Genomic DNA, 27227 nt, shown 5'->3' with positions numbered 1-27227 from the left:
GTACCCTGCCCTGTACCGTACCCTGCCCCCTGCCCTGTACCGTACCCTATCCTGTACCGTACCCTGTACCCTGCCCTGTACCGTACCCTGCCCCCTGCCCTGTACCCTGCCCTGTACCGTACCCTGTACCCTACCCTGTACCGTACCCTGCCCTGTACCCTATCCTGTACCATACCCTGTACCGTACCCTGTACCCTGCCCTGTACCGTACCCTGTACCCTACCCTGTACCGTACCCTGTACCCTGCCCTGTACCGTACCCTGCCCTGTACCGTACCCTGTACCCTACCCTGTCCCCTGCCCTGTACCCTACCCTGTACCATACCCTGTACCATACCCTGTACCGTACCCTGTACCCTGCCCTGTACCCTGCCCTGTACCCTGCCCTGTACCCTGCCCTGTACCCTACCCTGTACCATACCCTGTACCAGACCCTGTACCCTGTACCCTGTACCCTACCCTGTACCCTGCCCTGTACACGTAACCCTGTACCCTACCCTGTACCAAGTCAGACACCCTGTACCATACCCTGTACCAACCCTGTCAGACCTGCCCTGTACCGTACCCTGTACCCTACCCTGTCCCCTGCCCTGTACCAAGTCAGACACTAACCCTGTACCCTGCCCTGTACCCTACCCCTGTACACATAACCCTGTACCGTACCCTGTACCCTACCAAATCAGACACTAACCCTGTACCCTACCAAGTCACCATACCCTGTACCGCCCCTGTACCCTACCCTGTCCCTACCAAGTAGACCTGCCCTGTACCGTACCCTGTACCATACCCTGTACCCTACCAAGTCAGACACTAACCCTGTACGGTGCCCTGCCCTGCCCTGTCAGACACTAACCCTGTACCCTATCCTGTACCCTACCCTGTCCCCTGCCCTGTACCGTACCCTGTACCATACCCTGTACCATAGACACTAACCTGTCCCCTGCCCTGTACCCTGCCCTGTACCGTACCCTGCCCTGTACCGTACCTGTACCATACCCTGTACCATACCCTGTCCCCACTAACCCTGTACCCTGCCCTGTACCCTACCCAGACACTAACCTGTCCCCTACCCTGTCAGACACTAACCCTGTACCCTACCAAGTCAGGCCATAACCCTGTCCCTACCCTGTACCCTGACACTGTACCCCCAGACACTGCCCTGTACCCTACCTGTACCATAACCCTGTACCCTGCCCTGTACACGTAACCCTGTACCCTACCCTGTCCCCTACCCTGTACCCTGCCCTGTACCCTGTACCCTACCCTGTCCCTAGACACCCTGCCCTAACCCTGCCCTGTACCCTACCCTGTCCCCAAGTGACCTACCCCCCTGTACCCTACCAAGTAGACACTAACCCTGTCCCCTGCCCTGTACCCTGCCAAGTCAGACACTAACCCTGTACCCTACCCTGTCAGACACTAACCCTGTACCCCTACCAAGTCCCACTAACCCTGTACCCTACCCTGTCCTGACACTAACCCTGTACCCTACCAACCCAGACACTAACCCTGTACCCTACCCTGTACACTAACCCTGTACCCTGTACCACTAACCCTGACACTACCCTGTCCCCTCAGACACCCCTGTACCCTACCAAGTCAGTACCGTACCCTGCCCTGTACCCTACCAAGTCCCACTAACCTGTACCCTACCCTGTACCCTAACCCTGTCCCCTGCCCTGTACCCTACCCTGTACCGTAACCCTGTACCCTACCAATGTCAGACACTGCCCTGTACCCTGCCCTGTACCCTACCCTCAGACACCCTGTACCCTATCCTGTCAGACACATAACCTGTACCCTACCGTGCCCTGTACCCTACCCTGTCAGGCACTGCCCTGCCCTACCCTGCCCTGTACCCTACCCCTGTCAGACACTAACCCTGTACCCTACCCTGTCCCTGCCCTGTACCCTACCAAGTCAGACACTAACCCTGTACCCTGCACTGTACCCTACCAAGTCAGACACTAACCCTGTACCCTACCCTGTACCCTGCCCTGTACCCTACCAAAGTCAGACACTAACCTTGTAGCCTACCAAGCCAGACACTAACCCTGTACCCTGCCATGTACCCTACCAAGTCAGACACTAACTCTGTCCCCTACCAAGTCAGACACTAACCTTGTAGCCTACCAAGTCAGACACTAACCCTGTACCCTACCAAATCAGACAATAACCCTGTACCCTACCAATTCAGACACTAACCCTGTACCCTGCCCTGTACCCTACCAAGTCAGACACTAACCCTGTAGCCTACCAAGTCAGACACTAACCCTATACCCTACCAAGTCAGTGACTAACCCTGTACCCTACCAATTCAGACACGAACCTAGTACCCTGCCCTGTTCCCTACCAAGTCAGACACTAACCCTATACCCTACCAAGTTAGACACTAACCCTGAACCCTACCCTGTACCCTACCAAGTCAGACACTAACCCTGTACCCTACCAAATCAGACAATAACCCTGTACCCTACCAAGTCAGACACTAACCCTGTACCCTGCCCTGTACTCTACCAAGTCAGACATTAACCCTGTACCCTTCCAAGTCAGACACTAACCCTGTACCCTACCCTGTACCCTACCGAGTCAGACACTAACCCTGTACCCTACCCTGTACCCTAACGAGTCAGACACTAACCCTGTACCCTACCGAGTCAGACACTAACCCTGTACCCAACCAAGTCAGACACTAACCCTGTACCCTACAGAGTCAGACACTAAACCTGTACCCTACCAAGTCAGACACTAACCCTGTACCCTACCCTGTACCCTACCAAGTCAGACACTAACCATGTACCCTACCCTGTACACTACCAAGTCAGACACTAACACTGTACCCTACCCTGTACCCTACCAAAGTCAGACACTAACCTTGTAGCCTACCAAGCCAGACACTAACCCTGTACCCTGCCATGTACCCTACCAAGTCAGACACTAACTCTGTACCCTACCAAGTCAGACACTAACCTTGTAGCCTACCAAGTCAGACACTAACCCTGTACCCTACCAAATCAGACAATAACCCTGTACCCTACCAATTCAGACACTAACCCTGTACCCTGCCCTGTACCCTACCAAGTCAGACACTAACCCTGTAGCCTACCAAGTCAGACACTAACCCTATACCCTACCAAGTCAGTGACTAACCCTGTACCCTACCAATTCAGACACGAACCTAGTACCCTGCCCTGTTCCCTACCAAGTCAGACACTAACCCTATACCCTACCAAGTTAGACACTAACCCTGAACCCTACCCTGTACCCTACCAAGTCAGGCACTAACCCTGTACCCTACCAAGTCAGGCACTAACCCTGTACCCTACCAAGTCAGACACTAACCCTGTACCCTACCAAATCAGACAATAACCCTGTACCCTACCAATTCAGACACTAACCCTGTACCCTGCCCTGTACCCTACCAAGTCAGACACTAACCCTGTAGCCTACCAAGTCAGACACTAACCCTATACCCTACCAAGTCAGTGACTAACCCTGTACCCTACCAATTCAGACACGAACCTAGTACCCTGCCCTTTTCCCTACCAAGTCAGACACTAACCCTATACCCTACCAAGTTAGACACTAACCCTGAACCCTACCCTGTACCCTACCAAGTCAGGCACTAACCCTGTACCCTACCAAGTCAGGCACTAACCCTGTACCCTACCAAGTCAGACACTAACCCTGTACCCTACCGAGTCAGACACTAACCCTGTACCCTACCCTGTACCCTAACGAGTCAGACACTAACCCTGTACCCTACCGAGTCAGACACTAACCCTGACACTAGACCCTACCCTGTACCCTAAAGTCAGACACTAACCCTGTACCCTTCTGAGTCAGACACTAACCCTGTACCCTACCCTGTACCCTACCGGTCAGACACTAACCCTGTACCCTACCGAGTCAGACACTAACCCTGTACCCTACCAATCAGACACTAACCCTGTACCCTACCAAGTCAGACACTAACCCTGTACCCTACCCTACCAAGTCAGACACTAACCCTGTAGCCTACCAAGTCAGACACTAACCCTGTACCCTACCAAGTCAGTGACTAACCCTGTACCCTACCAAATCAGACAATAACCCTGTATCCTACCAAGTCAGACCAACCCTGTCAGACACTAACCCTGTACCCTAACCAAGTCAGACACTAACCCTGTACCCTACCAAGTCAGACAAACCTAGTACCCTACCCTGTACCCTACCAAGTCAGTGACACTAACCCTGTACCCTACCAAGTCAGACACTAACCCTGTACCCTACCAAGTCAGACACTAACCCTGTACCCTACCCTGTACCCTACCAAGTCAGACACAGACCCTGTACCCTAAGTCAGACACTAACCCTGTACCCTACCAAGTCAGACACTAACCCTGTACCCTACCAATTCAGACACTAACCCTGTACCCTACCCTGTAGACACTAACCAAGTCAGGCACTAACCCTGTACCCTACCAAGTCAGACACTAACCCTGTACCCTACCAAGTCAGACACTAACCCTGTACCCTACCAAATCAGACACTAACCCTGTACCCTACCAATTCAGACACTAACCCTGTACCCTGCCCTGTACCCTACCAAGTCAGACACTAACCCTGTACCCTACCAAGTTAGACACTACCTACCAAGTCAGACCCTAACCCTACCCTGTACCCTACCAAGTCAGGCACTAACCCTGTACCCTACCAAGTCAGGCACTAACCCTGTACCCTACCAAGTCAGACACTAACCCTGTACCCAACCCTACCAAGTCAGACACTAACCCTGTACCCTACCAGAGTCAGACACTAAACCTGTACCCTACCAAGTCAGACACTAACCCTGTACCCTACCCTGTACCCTACCAAGTCAGACACTAACCATGTTCCCTACCCTGTACACTACCAAGTCAGACACTAACACTGTACCCTACCCTGTACCCTACCAAAGTCAGACACTAACCTTGTACCTACCAAGTCAGACACTAACCCTGTACCCTGCCATGTACCCTACCAAGTCAGACACTAACTCTGTACCCTACCAAGTCAGACACTAACCTTGTAGCCTACCAAGTCAGACACTAACCCTGTACCCTACCAAATCAGACAATAACCCTGTACCCTACCAATTCAGACACTAACCCTGTACCCTGCCCTGTACCCTACCAAGTCAGACACTAACCCTGTAGCCTACCAAGTCAGACACTAACCCTATACCCTACCAAGTCAGTGACTAACCCTGTACCCTACCAATTCAGACACGAACCTAGTACCCTGCCCTGTTCCCTACCAAGTCAGACACTAACCCTATACCCTACCAAGTTAGACACTAACCCTGAACCCTACCCTGTACCCTACCAAGTCAGGCACTAACCCTGTACCCTACCAAGTCAGGCACTAACCCTGTACCCTACCAAGTCAGACACTAACCCTGTACCCTAACCCTGTATCAGACACTAACCCTGTACCCTACCAATTCAGACACTAACCCTGTACCCTACCCTGTACCTACCAAGTCAGACATTAACCCTGTAGCCTACCAAGTCAGACACTAACCCTGTACCCTACCAAGTCAGTGACTAACCCTGTACCCTACCACATAACCCCTAGTACCCTGCCCTTTTCCCTACCAAGTCAGACACTAACCCTATACCCTACCAAGTTAGACACTAACCCTGAACCCTACCCTGTACCCTACCAAGTCAGGCACTAACCCTGTACCCTACCAAGTCAGGCACTAACCCTGTACCCTACCAAGTCAGACACTAACCCTGTACCCTACCAAATCAGACAATAACCCTGTATCCTACCAATTCAGACACTAACCCTGTACCCTGCCCTGTACCCTACCAAGTCAGGAACTAACCCTGTACCCTACCAAGTCAGGCACAAACCTAGTACCCTACCCTACCAAGTCAGGAACTAACCCTGTACCCTACCAAGTCAGGCACTAACCCTGTACCCTACCAAGTCAAACACTAACCCTGTACCCTACCCTGTACCCTACCAAGTCAGACACAGACCCTGTACCCTACCGAGTCAGACTCTAACCCTGTACCCTACCAAGTCAGACACTAACCCTGTACCCCTCTGAGTCAGACACTAACCCTGTACCCTACCCTGTACCCTACCGGTTCAGACACTAACCCTGTACACTACCGAGTCAGACACTAACCCTGTACCCTACCAAGTCAGGCACTAAACCTGTACCCTACCAAGTCAGGCACTAAACCTGTGCCCTGCCATGTACCCTACCAAGTCAGACACTAACTCTGTACCCTACCAAGTCAGACACTAACCTTGTAGCCTACCAAGTCAGACACTAACCCTGTATCCTACCAAATCAGACAATAACCCTGTACCCTACCAATTCAGACACTAACCCTGTACCCTGCCCTGTACCCTACCAAGTCAGACAATAACCCTGTAGCCTACCAAGTCAGACACTAACCCTATACCCTACCAAGTCAGTGACTAACCCTGTACCCTACCAATTCAGACATGAACCTAGTACCCTGCCCTGTACCCTACCGAGTCAGACACTAACCCTGTACCCTACCAATTCAGACACTAACCCTGTACCCTGCTCTGTACCCTACCAAGTCAGACACTAACCTTGTAGCCTACCAAGTCAGACACTAACCCTGTATCCTACCAATTCAGACATTAACCCTGTACCCTGCCCTTTACCCTACCAAGTCAGGAACTAACCCTGTACCCTACCAAGTCAGGCACAAACCTAGTACCCTACCCTGTACCCTACCAAGTCAGGAACTAACCCTGTACCCTACCAAGTCAGGCACTAACCCTGTACCCTACCAAGTCAAACACTAACCCTGTACCCTACCCTGTACCCTACCAAGTCAGACACAGACCCTGTACCCTACCGAGTCAGACTCTAACCCTGTACCCTACCAAGTCAGAGACTAACCCTGTACCCTACCCTGTACCCTACCGGTTCAGACACTAACCCTGTACACTACCGAGTCAGACACTAACCCTGTACCCTACCAAGTCAGACACTAAACCTGTACCCTACCAAGTCAGGCACTAAACCTGTACCCTACCCTGTACCCTACCAAGTCAGACACTAACCCTGTACCCTTCTGAGTCAGACACTAACCCTGTACCCTACCCTGTACCCTACCGGTTCAGATACTAACCCTGTACCCTACCGAGTCAGACAATAACCCTGTACCCTACCGAGTCAGACACTAACCCTGTACCCTACCCTGTACCCTACCGAGTCACACACTAACCCTGTACACTACCCTGTACCCTAACAAGTCAGACAATAACCCTGTACCCTACCGAGTCAGACACTAACCCTGTACCCTACCGAGTCAGACACTAACCCTGTACCCTACCCTGTACCCTACCGAGTCACACACTAACCCTGTACCCTACCCTGTACCCTAACGAGTCAGACAATAACCCTGTACCCTACCGAGTCAGACACTAACCCTGTACCCTACCGAGTCAGACACTAACCCTCTACTCTACCAAGTCAGACACTAACCCTGTACCCTACCCTGTACCCTACCGAGTCAGACACTAACCCTGTACCCTACCCTGTACCCTACCGATTCAGACACTAACCCTGTACCCTACCGAGTCAGATACTTACCCTGTACCCTACCAAGTCAGACACTAACCCTGTACCCAACCAAGCCAGACACTAACCCTGTACCCTACCCTGTACCCTACCAAGTCAGATACTAACCCTGTACCCTACTGAGTCAGACACTAACCCTGTACCCTACTGAGTCAGACACTAACCCAGAACCCTACCCTGTACCCTACCAAGTCAGACACTAACCCTGTACCCTATCAAGTCAGGCACTAACCCTGTACCCTACCAAGTCGGACACTAACCCTGTACCCTACCCTGTACCCTACCAAGTCAGGCACTAACCCTGTACCCTATCAAGTCAGGCACTAACCCTGTACCCTACCAAGTCAGACACTAACCCTGTACCCTACCCTGTACCCTACCGGTTCAGATACTAACCCTGTACCCTACCGAGTCAGACAATAACCCTGTACCCTACCGAGTCAGACACTAACCCTGTACCCTACCCTGTACCCTACCGAGTCACACACTAACCCTGTACCCTACCCTGTACCCTAACGAGTCAGACAATAACCCTGTACCCTACCGAGTCAGACACTAACCCTGTACCCTGAGTCAGACACTAACCCTGTACCCTACCAAGTCAGACACTAACCCTGTACCCTACCCTGTACCCTACCGAGTCAGACACTAACCCTGTACCCTACCCTGTACCCTACCGATTCAGACACTAACCCTGTACCCTACCAAGTCAGATACTTACCCTGTACCCTACCAAGTCAGACACTAACCCTGTACCCTACCAAGTCAGATACTAACCCTGTACCCAACCAAGCCAGACACTAACCCTGTACCCTACCCTGTACCCTACCAAGTCAGATACTAACCCTGTACCCTACTGAGTCAGACACTAACCCTGTACCCTACTGAGTCAGACACTAACCCAGAACCCTACCCTGTACCCTACCAAGTCAGACACTAACCCTGTACCCTATCAAGTCAGGCACTAACCCTGTACCCTACCAAGTCGGACACTAACCCTGTACCCTACCCTGTACCCTACCAAGTCAGGCACTAACCCTGTACCCTACCAAGTCAGGCACTAACCCTGTACCCTACCAAGTCAGACACTAACCCTGTACCCTACCCTGTACCCTACCGTCAGATACTAACCCTGTACCCTACCCTGTCAGACAAGACACTAACCCTGTACCCTACCAAGTCAGACACTAACCCTGTACCCTACCCAGACACTAACCCTACCCTGTACCCTACCAAGTCAGACACTAACCCTGTACCCTACCCTGTACCCTACCGAGTCAGACACTAACCCTGTACCCTACCCTGTAACCCTACCCTACCAAGTCAGACACTAACCCTGTACCCTACCAAGTCAGACACTAACCCTGTACCCTACCCAGACACTAACCCTGTACCCTACCAAGTCAGACACTAACCCTGTACCCTGTACCCTAACCCTGTACCCTACCGAGTCAGACACTAACCCTGTACCCTACCAAGTCAGACACTGTAACCCTACCCTGTACCCTACCAAGTCAGACACTAACCCTGTACCCTACCAAGTCAGACACTAACCCTGTACCCTACCAAGTCAGACACTAACCCTGTACCCTACCCTGTAACCCTACCAAGTCAGACACTAACCCTGTACCCCAAGTCAGACACTAACCCTGTACCCTACCAAGTCAGACACTAACCCTGTACCCTACCAAGTCAGAAACTAACCCTGTACCCTAAAGTCAGACACTAACCCTGTACCCTACCCTGTACCCTACCAAGTCAGACACTAACCCTGTACCCTACCCTGTACCCTACCAAGTCAGACACTAACCCTGTACCCTACCCTGTACCCTACCCTAAGTCAGGCACTAACCCTGTACCCTACCAAGTCAGACACTAACCCTGTACCCTACCCAGACACTGTACCCTACCAAGTCAGACACTAACCCTGTACCCTACCAAGTCAGACACTAACCCTGTACCCAACCAAGTCAGACCCTGTACCCTACCCTGTACCCTACCAAGTCAGATACTAACCCTGTACCCTACTGAGTCAGACACTAACCCAGTACCCTACCAAGTCAGACACTAACCCTATACCCTACCCTGTAACCTACCGAGTCACACACTAACCCTGTACCCTACCCTGTACCCTACCGAGTCAGACACTAACCCTGTACCCTACCGAGTCAGACACTAACCCTGTACCCTACCAAGTCAGACACTAACCCTGTACCCTACCAAGTCAGACACTAACCCTGTACCCTACCCTGTACCCTACCAAGTCAGACACTAACCCTGTACCCTACCCTGTAGTCAGACACTAACCCTGTACCCTACCAAGTCAGACACTAACCCTGTACCCTACCCTGTACCCTACCAAGTCAGACACTAACCCTGTACCCTAACCAAGCCAGACACTAACCCTGTACCCTGTACCCTACCAAGTCAGATACTAACCCTGTACCCTACTGAAGTCAGACACTAACCCTGTACCCTACCAAGTCAGACACTAACCCAGAACCCTACCCTGTACCCTACCAAGTCAGACACTAACCCTGTACCCTACCAAGTCAGGCACTAACCCTGTACCCTACCAAGTCAGACACTAACCCTGTACCCTACCCTGTACCCTACCAAGTCAGGCACTAACCCTGTACCCTACCAAGTCAGAAGTCCCTAGGTCAGACACTAACCCTGTACCCTACCAAGTCAGACACTAACCCTGTACCCTACCCTGTACCCTACCAAGTCAGGTTACAGATACACTAACCCTGTACCCTACCGAGTCAGACACTAACCCTGTACCCTACCAAGTCAGACACTAACCCTGTACCCTACCCTGTACCCTACCAAGTCAGACACTAACCCTGTACCCTACCCTGTACCCTACCAAGTCAGAAACTAACCCTGTACCCTACCGAGTCAGACACTAACCCTGTACCCTACCCTGTACCCTACCAAGTCAGACACTAACCCTGTACCCTACCCTGTACCCTACCAAGTCAGACACTAACCCTGTACCCTACCCTGTACCCTACCCTACTGATTCAGACACTAACCCTGTACCCTACCCTAGTCAGATACTAACCCTGTACCCTACCAAGTCAGACACTAACCCTGTACCCTACCAAGTCAGACACTAACCCTGTACCCTACCCTGTACCCTACCAAGTCAGATACTAACCCTGTACCCTACCAAGTCAGACACTAACCCTGTACCCTACCAAGTCAGACACTAACCCTGTACCCTACCCTACCAAGTCAGACACTAACCCTGTACCCTATCAAGTCAGGCACTAACCCTGTACCCTACCAAGTCAGACACTAACCCTGTACCCTACCAGTCAGACACTACCCTACCCTGTACCCTACCCTGTACCCTACCAAGTCAGACACTAACCCTGTACCCTACCAAGTCAGACACTAACCCTGTACCCTACCCTGTAACCCTACCAAGTCAGACACTAACCCTGTACCCTACCAAGTCAGACAAACCCTAACCCTGTACCCTACCAAGTCAGACACTAACCCTGTACCCTACCCTGTTCCCTACCACTGAGTCAGACACTAACCCTGTACCCTACCAAGTCAGACACTAACCCTGTACCCTACCCTGTACCCTACCAAGTCAGACACTAACCCTGTACCCAGACACTAACCCTGTACCCTACCAAGTCAGACACTAACCCTGTACCCTACCCTGTACCCTACCAAGTCAGACACTAACCCTGTACCCTACCAAGTCAGACACTAACCCTGTACCCTACCGAGTCAGACACTAACCCTGTACCCTGTCACCCTACCACCCTATCAGACACTAACCCTGTACCCTACCAAGTCAGACACTAACCCTGTACCCAACCAAGTCAGACCCCTGTACCCTACCCTGTACCCTACCAAGTCAGACACTAACCCTGTACCCTACCAAGTCAGACACTAACCCTGTACCCTACCAAGTCAGACACTAACCCTGTACCCTACCCTGTACCCTACCAAGTCAGACACTAACCCTGTACCCTACCGAGTCAGACACTAACCCTGTACCCTACCGTACCCTACCAAGTCAGACACTAACCCTGTACCCTACCAAGTCAGACACTAACCCTGTACCCTACCAAGTCAGACACTAACCCTGTACCCTACAGAGTCAGACACTAACCCTGTACCCTACCACCCCCTGTCAGACACTACCCTGTACCCTACCAAGTCAGACACTAACCCTGTACCCTACCCCCTGTACCCTAACCCTGTCAGACACCCTGTACCCTGTAGACACTAACCCTGTACCCTACCCTGAGTCAGACACTAACCCTGTACCCTACCCTGTACCCTACTGAGTCAGACACTAACCCTGTACCCTACCCTGTACCCTACCGAGTCAGACACTAACCCTGCACCCTACCCTGTACCCTACTGAGTCAGACACTAACCCTGTACCCTACCCTGTACCCTACCGAGTCAGACACTAACCCTGCACCCTACCGTGTGTGTGTCCATCTTTTTGTATCTCAAGAGGAGGACGGTTGTTTCTAGTTGTGTTGAAACTGTCTGTCTGTGTGTTTCTCCAGGTTCTCCAGAACAGACAGGGATGGCTCAGCAGCAACAGACCATCATCAACCAGCAAGCCATCATACTGGTTTGTCTCATTATACTATACTGAACAAAAATATGTAAAGTGTTGGTCCCATGTTTCATGAGCTGAAACAAAAGATCCCAGAAATGTTCCAGACGCACAAAAGCTTCTTTCTCCCAAATTTTGTCCCCAAATTCGTTTACATCCCTGTTAGTGAGCATTTCTCTTTCGTCAAGATAATCCATCCACCTGACAGGTGTGGCATGTCAAGAAGCTGGTGAAACAGTATGGTCATTACACAGGTGCACCTTGTGCTGGGGACAATAAAAGGCCACTCTAAAATGTGCAGTTTTGTCACACAACACAATGCCACAGATGTCTCAAGTCATGAAGGATGGTGCAATTGGCATGCTGATTGCAGGAATGCGCAACAGAGGTGTTGCCCAAAATGTGAACGTTCTTTTCTCTACCATAAGCCGCCTCCAACGACATTTCAGAGAATTAGTCAGTACGTCCAATCGCCCTCACAGCCGCAGACCACGTGTAACCACGACCTCCATATCCGACTTCTTCACCTGCGGGATTGTCTGAGGAGGGAGAGGGTGGGGGAGGTGCTGAGGAGTATTTCTGTCTGTGATAAAGCCCGTTTTCTGGGGGAAAACTCATTCTGATTAGCAGGACCTGGCTCCCAAGTGGGTGGGCCTATGCCCTCCCAGGTTTACCCATGGCTGTGCCCCTGCCCAAATCCATAGATTATGGCCTAATGGATGTCTTTCAATTGACTGTTTCCTTCTATGAACTGTGACTCAGTCAATTGATTGTTTCCTTCTATGAACTGTAACTCAGTCAAATGACTGTTTCCTTCTATGATGTAACTCAGTCAAATCTTTGAAATTGTTGCATTTTATTTTAGTTCAGTATAAAAACTATCAATTCAAAATCAAATTTTATTTGTCACATGCGCCGAATAGAACAATTGTAGGCTCTTACAGTGAAAGTCTTTTTCTAAATTAAACTGAAGTAAAAATGTAAAAAATAAAAAAATAAAAAAATGTAAAGTAAGAAAATAACAAATAATGAATAAATCAAAAATACATATATAAAAATAATAATAATAATTAAGGAGCAATAATGAAATAACAGTAGCGAGGCTATATAAAGGGGGTCAATGTGCGGGGGCACCGGTTAGTCGAGGTAACAAGGTAAAGTGACAATGCATGGAGAATAAACAGCAGCCGAATGTGGAGGGTGGTTTGGGACAATGCAAATAGTCCGGGTAGCCATTTGATCAACTGCTCAGGATTCTTATGGAGTAGAAGCTGTTAAGAAGCCTTTTGGACCTAGACTTGGTCACTCCGGTACAGCTTGCCGTGCGGTAGCAGAGAGAACAGTCTATGACTGGGGTGGCTGGAGCCCTTGGCAATTTTTAGGGCCTTCCTCTGACACCGCCTGGTATAGAGGTCCTGGATGGCAGGAAGCTTGGCCCCAGGGATGTACTGGGCCGTACGCACTACCCTCTGTAGTGCCTTGCGGTCGGAGGCCGAGCAGTTGCCATATCGGGTGGTGATGCAACCCGTCAGGATGCTCTCAATGGTGCAGCTGTAGAACTTTTTGAGGATCTGAGGACCAAATCTTTTCAGTCTCCTGAAGGGGAATAGGCTTTTTGAAGATCTGAGGACCAAATCTTTTCAGTCTCCTGAAGGAGAAAAGGCTTTTTGAGGATCTGAGGTCCAAATCTTTTCAGTCTCCTGAGGGGAAAAGGCTTTTTGAAGATCTGAGGACCAAATCTTTTCAGTCTCCTGAGGGGAATAGGCTTTTTGAGGATCTGAGGATCAAATCTTTCCAGTCTCCTGAGGGGAATAGGCTTTTTGAAGATCTGACGACCAAATCTTTTCAGTCTCCTGAGGGGAAAAGGCTTTTTGAAGATCTGAGGACCAAATCTTTTCAGTCTCCTGAGGGGAAAAGGCTTTTTGAGGATCTGAGGATCAAATCTTTCCAGTCTCCTGAGGGGAATAGGCTTTTTGAAGATCTGACGACCAAATCTTTTCAGTCTCCTGAGGGGAATAGGCTTTTTGAAGATCTGAGGACCAAATCTTTTCAGTCTCCTGAGGGGAAAGGCTTTTTGAGGATCTGAGGACCAAATCTTTTCAGTCTCCTGAGGGGAATAGGCTTTTTGAGGATCTGAGGACCAAATCTTTTCAGTCTCCTGAGGGAATAGGCTTTGTCGTGTCCTTTCACCACTGTCTTGATGTGCTTGGAACATGTTCGTTTTTTGGACACCAAGGAACTTGAAGCTCTCCATCTGCTCCACTACATACAGCCCCGTGGATGAGAATGGGGACGTGCTCAGTCCTCCTTTTCCTGTAGTCCACAATCAACTCCTTTGTCTTGATCACGTCGAGGGAGAGGTTTCTATCCTGGCACCACACGGTCAGGTCTCTGACCTCCTCCCTATAGGCTGTCTCATCGTTGTCGGTGATCAGGCCTACCACTGTCATCAAACTGATGGTGTTGGAGTCATCGGCCGTGCAGTCAAACTTAATGAAAACTGGTGTTGGCCCCCAAGGTGGAACAAACTCCCTCACGACGCCAGGACAGCTGGTCAATCACCACCTTCCGGAGACACCTGCAGTCATGGGTGAACAGATTTAGATGCAAGTGGCTGTTCCACTGGTTGTCAGGTGTAGGGGAAATGACTTAAATGTAAATGTAAAATGTAAATGAGTACAGGAGGGGACTGAGCATGCACCACTGAGGGACTCCTGTGTTTAGGATCAGCGTGGCAGATGTGTTGTTACCTACCCTTACCACCTGGGGGCGGCCCGTCAGGAAGTCCAGGATCCAGTTGCAGAGGGAGTTGTTTAGTCCCAGGTTCTTTAGCTTAGTGATGAGCTTTGAGGGCACTATGGTGTAGAACGCTGAGCTGTAGTCAATGAATAGCATTCACACATAGGTGTTCCTTTTGTCCAGGTGGGAAAGGGCAGTGTGGAGTGCAATAGAGATAGCATCATCTGTGGATCTGTTAGGGCGGTATGCAAATTGGAGTGGGTCTAGGGTATCTGGGATGATGGCGTTGATGTGAGCCATGACCAGCCTTTCTAAGCACTTCATGGCTACAGACATGAGTGCTATGGGTCGTTAGTCATTTAGGCAGGTTACCTTAGTGTTCTTGGGCACAGGGACTATGGTGGTCTGTTTAAAACATGTTGTTGTTACAGACTCGGTCAGGGACAGGTTGAAAATGTCAGTGAAGACATTGGTCAGCGCATGCTCGGAGTACACGTCCTGATAATCCGTCTGGCCCTGTGGCCTTGTGAATGTTGACCTGTTTCACGGTCTCACTCACATCGGCTACGGAGAGCGTGAGATCACATAGTCAGTCATCCAGAACAGCTGATGCTCTCATGCATGCTTCAGTGTTGATTGCCTCGAAGCGAGCATAGAAGTTATTTCTCTCGTTTGGTGTCACTGGGCAGCTCTTGGCTGTGCTTCCCTTTGTAGTCCGTAAAAGTTTGCAAGCCCTGCCACAGCCGACGAGTGTCGGATCCGGTATTGTACGATTCAGCTTATGTACTATAAACTGCTATAATCATACTGTAATCTACTATAATGCTCTGTAGTAATGATATAATACTACTGTAATACTACTATAATACTGCTATAATAGTGTAATACTACTATAAACATGCTACAGAACTTCTATAATACTAATGTAATACTACTATAATACTGTAATCCTACTGTAATCCTACTGTAATACTGCTACAGTACTTCTATAATACTACTGTAATACTGTAATACTGCCACCATACTTCTATAAAACTACTATAATAATGCTATAATACTGTAATCCTACTGTAATACTACTGTAATACTACTATAATACTTCTATAATACTGTAATCCTACTGTAATACTACTGTAATACTACTATAATACTGCTATAATAATGTAATCCTACTGTAATACTACTGTAATCCTACTGTAATACTGCCACCATACTTCTATAAAACTACTATAATACTGCTATAATACTGTAATCCTACTGTAATACTACTGTAATACTACTGTAATACTACTATAATACTGCTATAATAATGTAATCCTACTGTAATCCTACTGTAATACTACCGTAATACTACTGTGTTCCTGTTTTTTCAGGCGCAGCAGATGACCATGCAGGACATGGCTATGATACTGTAATACTACTGTAATACTACTGTAATCCTACTGTAATACTGCTGTAATACTACTGTAATACTACTGTGTTCCTGTTTTTTCAGGCGCAGCAGATGACCATGCAGGCCATGGCTATCCAGCAGCAGATGTTGTCTTCCCTCGCCCCCCAGGCCCCTCCCACACAACCACCCCCCCGCACCTCCAGCCATGTGAGGACACACACTGACACACAAACACACACACTGACACACACACACACATTTTAAATACTCAATTTGAATCCACAAATTAAAATACAAGAAGGATTCAAACATATTCAAACATATTCAAACATAAACATGACCATACCAGCTGAAACAGAGCAGTACCTTCTCCAGACAGCTAGACTGACCATACCAGCTGAAACAGAGCAGTACCTTCTCCATACAGCTAGACTGACCATACCAGCTGAAACAGAGCAGTACCTTCTCCATACAGCTAGACTGACCATACCAGCTGAAACAGAGCAGTACCTTCTCCATACAGCTAGACTGACCATACCAGCTGAAACAGAGCAGTACCTCCTCCAGACAGCTAGACTGACCATACCAGCTGAAACAGAGCAGTACCTTCTCCATACAGCTAGACTGACCATACCAGCTGAAACAGAGCAGTACCTTCTCCTCCATACAGCTAGACTGACCATACCAGCTGAAACAGAGCAGTACCTTCTCCTCCATACAGCTAGACTGACCATACCAGCTGAAACAGAGCAGTACCTTCTTCTCCAGACAGCTAGACTGACCATACCAGCTGAAACAGAGCAGTATCTTCTCCTCCAGACAGCTAGACTGACCATACCAGCTGAAACAGAGCAGTACCTTCTCCTCCAGACAGCTAGACTGACCATACCAGCTGAAACAGAGCAGTACCTTCTCCTCCAGACAGCTAGACTGACCATACCAGCTGAAACAGAGCAGTACCTTCTCCTCCATACAGCTAGACTGACCATACCAGCTGAAACAGAGCAGTACCTCCTCCATACAGCTAGACTGACCATACCAGCTGAAACAGAGCAGTACCTTCTCCAGACAGCTAGACTGACCATACCAGCTGAAACAGAGCAGTACCTTCTCCTCCATACAGCTAGACTGACCATAACAGCTGAAACAGAGCAGTACCTTCTCCATACAGCTAGACTGACCATACCAGCTGAAACAGAGCAGTACCTTCTCCATACAGCTAGACTGACCATACCAGCTGAAACAGAGCAGTACCTTCTCCTCCAGACAGCTAGACTGACCATACCAGCTGAAACAGAGCAGTACCTTCTCCTCCAGACAGCTAGACTGACCATACCAGCTGAAACAGAGCAGTACCTTCTCCTCCAGACAGCTAGACTGACCATACCAGCTGAAACAGAGCAGTACCTTCTCCTCCAGACAGCTAGACTGACCATACCAGCTGAAACAGAGCAGTACCTTCTTCTCCAGACAGCTAGACTGACCATACCAGCTGAAACAGAGCAGTACCTTCTCCTCCATACAGCTAGACTGACCATACCAGCTGAAACAGAGCAGTACCTTCTCCTCCATACAGCTAGACTGACCATACCAGCTGAAACAGAGCAGTACCTTCTTCTCCAGACAGCTAGACTGACCATACCAGCTGAAACAGAGCAGTACCTTCTCCTCCAGACAGCTAGACTGACCATACCAGCTGAAACAGAGCAGTACCTTCTTCTCCAGACAGCTAGACTGACCATACCAGCTGAAACAGAGCAGTACCTTCTCCTCCAGACAGCTAGACTGACCATACCAGCTGAAACAGAGCAGTACCTCCTCCATACAGCTAGACTGACCATACCAGCTGAAACAGAGCAGTACCTTCTTCTCCAGACAGCTAGACTGACCATACCAGCTGAAACAGAGCAGTACCTTCTCCTCCAGACAGCTAGACTGACCATACCAGCTGAAACAGAGCAGTACCTCCTCCATACAGCTAGACTGACCATACCAGCTGAAACAGAGCAGTACCTTCTCCATACAGCTAGACTGACCATACCAGCTGAAACAGAGCAGTACCTTCTTCTCCAGACAGCTCTAGACTGACCATACCAGCTGAAACATAGCAGTACCTTCTTCTCCAGACAGCTAGACTGACCATACCAGCTGAAACAGAGCAGTACCTTCTTCTCCAGACAGCTAGACTGACCATACCAGCTGAAACAGAGCAGTACCTTCTCCTCCATACAGCTAGACTGACCATACCAGCTGAAACAGAGCAGTACCTTCTTCTCCAGACAGCTAGACTGACCATACCAGCTGAAACAGAGCAGTACCTTCTCCTCCAGACAGCTAGACTGACCATACCAGCTGAAACAGAGCAGTACCTTCTCCTCCAGACAGCTAGACTGACCATACCAGCTGAAACAGAGCAGTACCTTCTCCATACAGCTAGACTGACCATACCAGCTGAAACAGAGCAGTACCTCCTCCATACAGCTAGACTGACCATACCAGCTGAAACAGAGCAGTACCTTCTCCATACAGCTAGACTGACCATACCAGCTGAAACAGAGCAGTACCTTCTCCAGACAGCTAGACTGACCATACCAGCTGAAACAGAGCAGTACCTTCTCCTCCATACAGCTAGACTGACCATACCAGCTGAAACAGAGCAGTACCTTCTCCAGACAGCTAGACTGACCATACCAGCTGAAACAGAGCAGTACCTTCTCCTCCATACAGCTAGACTGACCATACCAGCTGAAACAGAACAGTACCTTCTCCATACAGCTAGACTGACCATACCAGCTGAAACAGAGCAGTACCTTCTCCTCCATACAGCTAGACTGACCATAACAGCTGAAACAGAGCAGTACCTTCTCCTCCATACAGCTAGACTGACCATACCAGCTGAAACAGAGCAGTACCTTCTCCATACAGCTAGACTGACCATACCAGCTGAAACAGAGCAGTACCTTCTCCATACAGCTAGACTGACCATACCAGCTGAAACAGAGCAGTACCTTCTCCATACAGCTAGACTGACCATACCAGCTGAAACAGAGCAGTACCTTCTCCATACAGCTAGACTGACCATACCAGCTGAAACAGAGCAGTACCTTCTCCATACAGCTAGACTGACCATACCAGCTGAAACAGAGCAGTACCTTCTCCATACAGCTAGACTGACCATACCAGCTGAAACAGAGCAGTACCTTCTCCATACAGCTAGACTGACCATACCAGCTGAAACAGAGCAGTACCTTCTCCATACAGCTAGACTGACCATACCAGCTGAAACAGAGCAGTACCTTCTCCATACAGCTAGACTGACCATACCAGCTGAAACAGAGCAGTACCTTCTCCAGACAGCTAGACTGACCATACCAGCTGAAACAGAGCAGTACCTTCTCCTCCATACAGCTAGACTGACCATACCAGCTGAAACAGAACAGTACCTTCTCCATACAGCTAGACTGACCATACCAGCTGAAACAGAGCAGTACCTTCTCCTCCAGACAGCTAGACTGACCATACCAGCTGAAACAGAGCAGTACCTTCTCCTCCAGACAGCTAGACTGACCATACCAGCTGAAACAGAGCAGTACCTTCTCCTCCAGACAGCTAGACTGACCATACCAGCTGAAACAGAGCAGTACCTTCTTCTCCAGACAGCTAGACTGACCATACCAGCTGAAACAGAGCAGTACCTTCTCCTCCATACAGCTAGACTGACCATACCAGCTGAAACAGAGCAGTACCTTCTCCTCCATACAGCTAGACTGACCATACCAGCTGAAACAGAGCAGTACCTTCTTCTCCAGACAGCTAGACTGACCATACCAGCTGAAACAGAGCAGTACCTTCTCCTCCAGACAGCTAGACTGACCATACCAGCTGAAACAGAGCAGTACCTTCTTCTCCAGACAGCTAGACTGACCATACCAGCTGAAACAGAGCAGTACCTTCTCCTCCAGACAGCTAGACTGACCATACCAGCTGAAACAGAGCAGTACCTCTCCTCCATACAGCTAGACTGACCATACCAGCTGAAACAGAGCAGTACCTTCTTCTCCAGACAGCTAGACTGACCATACCAGCTGAAACAGAGCAGTACCTTCTCCTCCAGACAGCTAGACTGACCATACCAGCTGAAACAGAGCAGTACCTCCTCCATACAGCTAGACTGACCATACCAGCTGAAACAGAGCAGTACCTTCTCCATACAGCTAGACTGACCATACCAGCTGAAACAGAGCAGTACCTTCTTCTCCAGACAGCTCTAGACTGACCATACCAGCTGAAACATAGCAGTACCTTCTTCTCCAGACAGCTAGACTGACCATACCAGCTGAAACAGAGCAGTACCTTCTTCTCCAGACAGCTAGACTGACCATACCAGCTGAAACAGAGCAGTACCTTCTCCTCCATACAGCTAGACTGACCATACCAGCTGAAACAGAGCAGTACCTTCTCCTCCAGACAGCTAGACTGACCATACCAGCTGAAACAGAGCAGTACCTTCTCCTCCAGACAGCTAGACTGACCATACCAGCTGAAACAGAGCAGTACCTTCTCTCCAGACAGCTAGACTGACCATACCAGCTGAAACAGAGCAGTACCTTCTCCATACAGCTAGACTGACCATACCAGCTGAAACAGAGCAGTACCTCCTCCATACAGCTAGACTGACCATACCAGCTGAAACAGAGCAGTACCTTCTCCATACAGCTAGACTGACCATACCAGCTGAAACAGAGCAGTACCTTCTCCAGACAGCTAGACTGACCATACCAGCTGAAACAGAGCAGTACCTTCTCCTCCATACAGCTAGACTGACCATACCAGCTGAAACAGAGCAGTACCTTCTCCAGACAGCTAGACTGACCATACCAGCTGAAACAGAGCAGTACCTTCTCCTCCATACAGCTAGACTGACCATACCAGCTGAAACAGAACAGTACCTTCTCCATACAGCTAGACTGACCATACCAGCTGAAACAGAGCAGTACCTTCTCCTCCATACAGCTAGACTGACCATAACAGCTGAAACAGAGCAGTACCTTCTCCTCCATACAGCTAGACTGACCATACCAGCTGAAACAGAGCAGTACCTTCTCCATACAGCTAGACTGACCATACCAGCTGAAACAGAGCAGTACCTTCTCCATACAGCTAGACTGACCATACCAGCTGAAACAGAGCAGTACCTTCTCCATACAGCTAGACTGACCATACCAGCTGAAACAGAGCAGTACCTTTCTCCATACAGCTAGACTGACCATACCAGCTGAAACAGAGCAGTACCTTCTCCATACAGCTAGACTGACCATACCAGCTGAAACAGAGCAGTACCTTCTCCATACAGCTAGACTGACCATACCAGCTGAAACAGAGCAGTACCTTCTCCATACAGCTAGACTGACCATACCAGCTGAAACAGAGCAGTACCTTCTCCATACAGCTAGACTGACCATACCAGCTGAAACAGAGCAGTACCTTCTCCATACAGCTAGACTGACCATACCAGCTGAAACAGAGCAGTACCTTCTCCAGACAGCTAGACTGACCATACCAGCTGAAACAGAGCAGTACCTTCTCCTCCATACAGCTAGACTGACCATACCAGCTGAAACAGAACAGTACCTTCTCCATACAGCTAGACTGACCATACCAGCTGAAACAGAGCAGTACCTTCTCCTCCAGACAGCTAGACTGACCATACCAGCTGAAACAGAGCAGTACCTTCTCCTCCAGACAGCTAGACTGACCATACCAGCTGAAACAGAGCAGTACCTTCTCCTCCAGACAGCTAGACTGACCATACCAGCTGAAACAGAGCAGTACCTTCTTCTCCAGACAGCTAGACTGACCATACCAGCTGAAACAGAGCAGTACCTTCTCCTCCATACAGCTAGACTGACCATACCAGCTGAAACAGAGCAGTACCTTCTCCTCCATACAGCTAGACTGACCATACCAGCTGAAACAGAGCAGTACCTTCTTCTCCAGACAGCTAGACTGACCATACCAGCTGAAACAGAGCAGTACCTTCTCCTCCAGACAGCTAGACTGACCATACCAGCTGAAACAGAGCAGTACCTTCTTCTCCAGACAGCTAGACTGACCATACCAGCTGAAACAGAGCAGTACCTTCTCCTCCAGACAGCTAGACTGACCATACCAGCTGAAACAGAGCAGTACCTCCCCATACAGCTAGACTGACCATACCAGCTGAAACAGAGCAGTACCTTCTTCTCCAGACAGCTAGACTGACCATACCAGCTGAAACAGAGCAGTACCTTCTCCAGACAGCTAGACTGACCATACCAGCTGAAACAGAGCAGTACCTCCTCCATACAGCTAGACTGACCATACCAGCTGAAACAGAGCAGTACCTTCTCCATACAGCTAGACTGACCATACCAGCTGAAACAGAGCAGTACCTTCTTCTCCAGACAGCTCTAGACTGACCATACCAGCTGAAACATAGCAGTACCTTCTTCTCCAGACAGCTAGACTGACCATACCAGCTGAAACAGAGCAGTACCTTCTTCTCCAGACAGCTAGACTGACCATACCAGCTGAAACAGAGCAGTACCTTCTCCTCCATACAGCTAGACTGACCATACCAGCTGAAACAGAGCAGTACCTTCTTCTCCAGACAGCTAGACTGACCATACCAGCTGAAACAGAGCAGTACCTTCTCTCCAGACAGCTAGACTGACCATACCAGCTGAAACAGAGCAGTACCTTCTCCTCCAGACAGCTAGACTGACCATACCAGCTGAAACAGAGCAGTACCTTTCCATACAGCTAGACTGACCATACCAGCTGAAACAGAGCAGTACCTCCTCCATACAGCTAGACTGACCATACCAGCTGAAACAGAGCAGTACCTTCTCCATACAGCTAGACTGACCATACCAGCTGAAACAGAGCAGTACCTTCTCCATACAGCTAGACTGACCATACCAGCTGAAACAGAGCAGTACCTCCTCCATACAGCTAGACTGACCATACCAGCTGAAACAGAGCAGTACCTTCTCCATACAGCTAGACTGACCATACCAGCTGAAACAGAGCAGTACCTTCTCCATACAGCTAGACTGACCATACCAGCTGAAACAGAGCAGTACCTCTCCATACAGCTAGACTGACCATACCAGCTGAAACAGAGCAGTACCTTCTCCATACAGCTAGACTGACCATACCAGCTGAAACAGAGCAGTACCTTCTCCATACAGCTAGACTGACCATACCAGCTGAAACAGAGCAGTACCTTCTCCAGACAGCTAGACTGACCATACCAGCTGAAACAGAGCAGTACCTTCTCCTCCATACAGCTAGACTGACCATACCAGCTGAAACAGAACAGTACCTTCTCCATTCAGCTAGACTGACCATACCAGCTGAAACAGAGCAGTATCTTCTCCTCCATACAGCTAGACTGACCATAACAGCTGAAACAGAGCAGTACCTTTCCTCCATACAGCTAGACTGGACCATACCAGCTGAAACAGAGCAGTACCTTCTCCATACAGCTAGACTGACCATACCAGCTGAAACAGAGCAGTACCTTCTCCAGACAGCTAGACTGACCATACCAGCTGAAACAGAGCAGTACCTTCTCCTCCATACAGCTAGACTGACCATACCAGCTGAAACAGAACAGTACCTTCTCCATACAGCCAGACTGACCATACCAGCTGAAACAGAGCAGTACCTTCTCTCCATACAGCTAGACTGACCATACCAGCTGAAACAGAGCAGTACCTTCTCCTCCATACAGCTAGACTGACCATACCAGCTGAAACAGAGCAGTACCTTCTCCATACAGCTAGACTGACCATACCAGCTGAAACAGAGCAGTAGCTTCTCCATACAGCTAGACTGACCATACCAGCTGAAACAGAGCAGTACCTTCTCCTCCAAACAGCTAGACTGACCATACCAGCTGAAACAGAGCAGTATCTTCTCCTCCATACAGCTAGACTGACTATACCAGCTGAAACAGAGCAGTACCTTCTCCATACAGCTAGACTGACCATACCAGCTGAAACAGAGCAGTACCTTCTCCAGACAGCTAGACTGACCATAACAGCTGAAACAGAGCAGTACCTTCTCCATACAGCTAGACTGACCATACCAGCTGAAACAGAGCAGTACCTTCTCCATACAGCTAGACTGACCATACCAGCTGAAACAGAGCAGTACCTTCTCCATACAGCTAGACTGACCATACCAGCTGAAACAGAGCAGTACCTTCTCCAGACAGCTAGACTGACCATACCAGCTGAAACAGAGCAGTAGCTTCTCCATACAGCTAGACTGACCATACCAGCTGAAACAGAGCAGTACCTTCTCCATACAGCTAGACTGACCATACCAGCTGAAACAGAGCAGTACCTTCTCCAGACAGCTAGACTGACCATACCAGCTGAAACAGAGCAGTACCTTCTCCATACAGCTAGACTGACCATACCAGCTGAAACAGAGCAGTACCTTCTCCATACAGCTAGACTGACCATACCAGCTGAAACAGAGCAGTACCTTCTCCATACAGCTAGACTGACCATACCAGCTGAAACAGAGCAGTACCTTCTCCTCCATACAGCTAGACTGACCATACCAGCTGAAACAGAGCAGTACCTTCTCCTCCATACAGCTAGACTGACCATACCAGCTGATACAGAGCAGTACCTTCTCCATACAGGGTTAGGGGTTAGGGGTTAGGGTTAGGGGTTAGGGTTAGGGTTAGGGGTTAGGGGTTAGGGTTAGGGGTTAGGGTTAGGGGTTAGGGGTTAGGGTTAGGGGTTAGGGTTAGGGTTAGGGGTTAGGGTTAGGGGTTAGGGTTAGGGTTAGGTGTTAGGGGTTAGGGGTTAGGGTTAGGGGTTAGGGTTAGTGTGTTATTGACTGTATGTTGGTTTATTCCATGGGTTAGGGTTAGGGGTTAGGGGTTAGTGTGTTATTGACGGTACGTTGGTTTATTCCATGTGTAACTCTGTGTTGTTTCTGTCTCACTGCTTTGCTTTATGTTGGCCAGGTCGCAATTATAAATGAAAACTTGTTCTCAACTGGGCCTACCTGGTTAAATAAAGGTGTTCTCAACTGGGCCTACCTGGTTAAATAAAGGTGTTCTCAACTGGGCCTACCTGGTTAAATAAAGGTGTTCTCAACTGGGCCTACCTGGTTAAATAAAGGTGAAATAAAAAATGAAAACATCAACCCTGTCACTCTCTTTATCTCGTTCCAGACTGAAGAAGCTCCAGAGAGCCCTTACCAGGCCAGCCTGAACCCCGCCCAGCACCACCCCTCCTCCAGGAAACACAGTAGGTCAATAAAATCATTAAAAATCCTACAATGTGATTTTCTGGAATTATTTTTCTCACTTTGTCTATCATAGTTCTAAAAATCCAGAAAATCACATTGTAGGATTTTTAATGAATTTATTTGCAAATTATGGTGGAAAATAAGTATTTGGTCAGTAACAAAAGTTTATCTCAATACTTTGTTATACACCCTTTGTTGGCAATGACAGAGGTCAAACGTTTTCTGTATGTCTTCACACTGTTTTCACACACTGTTGCTGGTATTTTGGCCCATTCCTCCATGCAGATCTCCTCTAGAGCAGTGATGTTTTGGGGCTGTTGCTGGGCAACACGGACTTTCAACTCCCTCCAAAGATTTTCTATGGGGTTGAGATCTGGAGACTGGCTAGGGCACCCCAGGACCTTGACATGCTTCTTACGAAGCCACTCCTTCGTTGCCCGGGCGGTGTGTTTGGGATCATTGTCATTCTGAAAGACCCAGCCATGTTTCATCTTCAATGCCCTTGCTGATGGTAGAGCTTTGTTACTTTGGTCCCAGCTCTCTGCAGATCATACACTAGGTCCCCCTGTGGTTCTGGGATTTTTGCTCACGGTTCTTGTGATAATTTTGACCACGGGGTGAGAGTCTTTGCGTGGCCCAGATCGAGGGAGATTATCAGTGGTCTTGTATGTCTTCCATTTCCTAATAATTGCTCCCACAGTTGATTTCTTCAAACCAAGCTGCTTACCTATTGCAGATTCAGTCTTCCCAGCCTGGTGCAGGTCTACAATTTTGTTTCTGGTGTCCTTTGACAGCTCTTTGGTCTTATTATGATGGAGTTTGGGAGGTGACTGTTTGAGGTTGTGGACAGGTGTCTTTTATACTGATAACAAGTTCAAACAGGTGCCATTAATACAGGTAACGAGTGGAGGACAGAGGAGCCTCTTAAAGAAGAAGTTACAGGTCTGTGAGAGCCAGAAATCTTGCTTGTTTGTAGGTGAACAAATACTTATTTTCCACCATAATTTGCAAATAAATTCATTAAAAATCCTACAATGATCTTCTGGAATTTTTTTCTCATTATGTCTGTCATAGTTGAAGTGTACCTATGATGAAACTTACAGGCCTCTCATCTTTTTAAGTGGGAGAACTTGCACAATTGGTGGCTGCTATTTTTTGCCCCACTGTACCAAATCATTACAGCAGTATGTACCGGTATGTTAGTTAGCTACCTAACGTTAGTTGCTACCAATACATCAAACCTGCCAGTATATTAACTATATGCTATCTAACTAACTACCTAACTACGTGTTCGTACATTGCGTTTCGCTCTCAAAACGGACACTGGACACTCTGATTGATCCGAGAGTTCTGACCTCACAACGGCAGTCAAAAGCACCCGAGCTAACTGGCTAACGTTGGCTAGCTACTTCAGACACATAATGAGAGAACAGCCCGACTCTGACCATGTTACTCTCCCGAGCAGAGCTGGTTGGGCTGTTTTCGTGTTATCCAGAGTGTTGGTGAATGTAACTGTTGGCCTCCATTTAATGACGCTTTCTTTGAGGATGTTTACTGACCCCGGCTCGTGTT

At 49.0% G+C, this 27227-nt stretch overlaps 1 protein-coding gene across 1 annotated transcript in view; it reads left to right on the top strand.

Annotated features, from left to right (window-relative positions):
- The window catches only part of LOC127923315 (unconventional myosin-XV-like), a gene marked incomplete at both ends in the record, with an annotated part of 38208 nt that extends 12554 nt beyond the window's left edge, over positions 1–25654 (top strand). The window contains 3 exons of the mRNA XM_052507314.1: positions 12153–12220; positions 16440–16544; positions 25579–25654. Of these exons, the coding sequence (XP_052363274.1) occupies positions 12153–12220; positions 16440–16544; positions 25579–25654 (249 nt within the window). The remainder of the gene's footprint in view (positions 1–12152; positions 12221–16439; positions 16545–25578) is intronic.
- Positions 25655–27227: the final 1573 nt, after the last annotated feature.

This window comes from Oncorhynchus keta, unplaced genomic scaffold, assembly GCF_023373465.1.
Source record: "Oncorhynchus keta strain PuntledgeMale-10-30-2019 unplaced genomic scaffold, Oket_V2 Un_contig_2926_pilon_pilon, whole genome shotgun sequence".
NCBI lineage: Eukaryota > Metazoa > Chordata > Actinopteri > Salmoniformes > Salmonidae > Oncorhynchus > Oncorhynchus keta.
The sequence above is the reverse complement of the archived record's forward strand: the minus strand, read 5'-3'. Positions and strand labels throughout refer to the sequence as shown.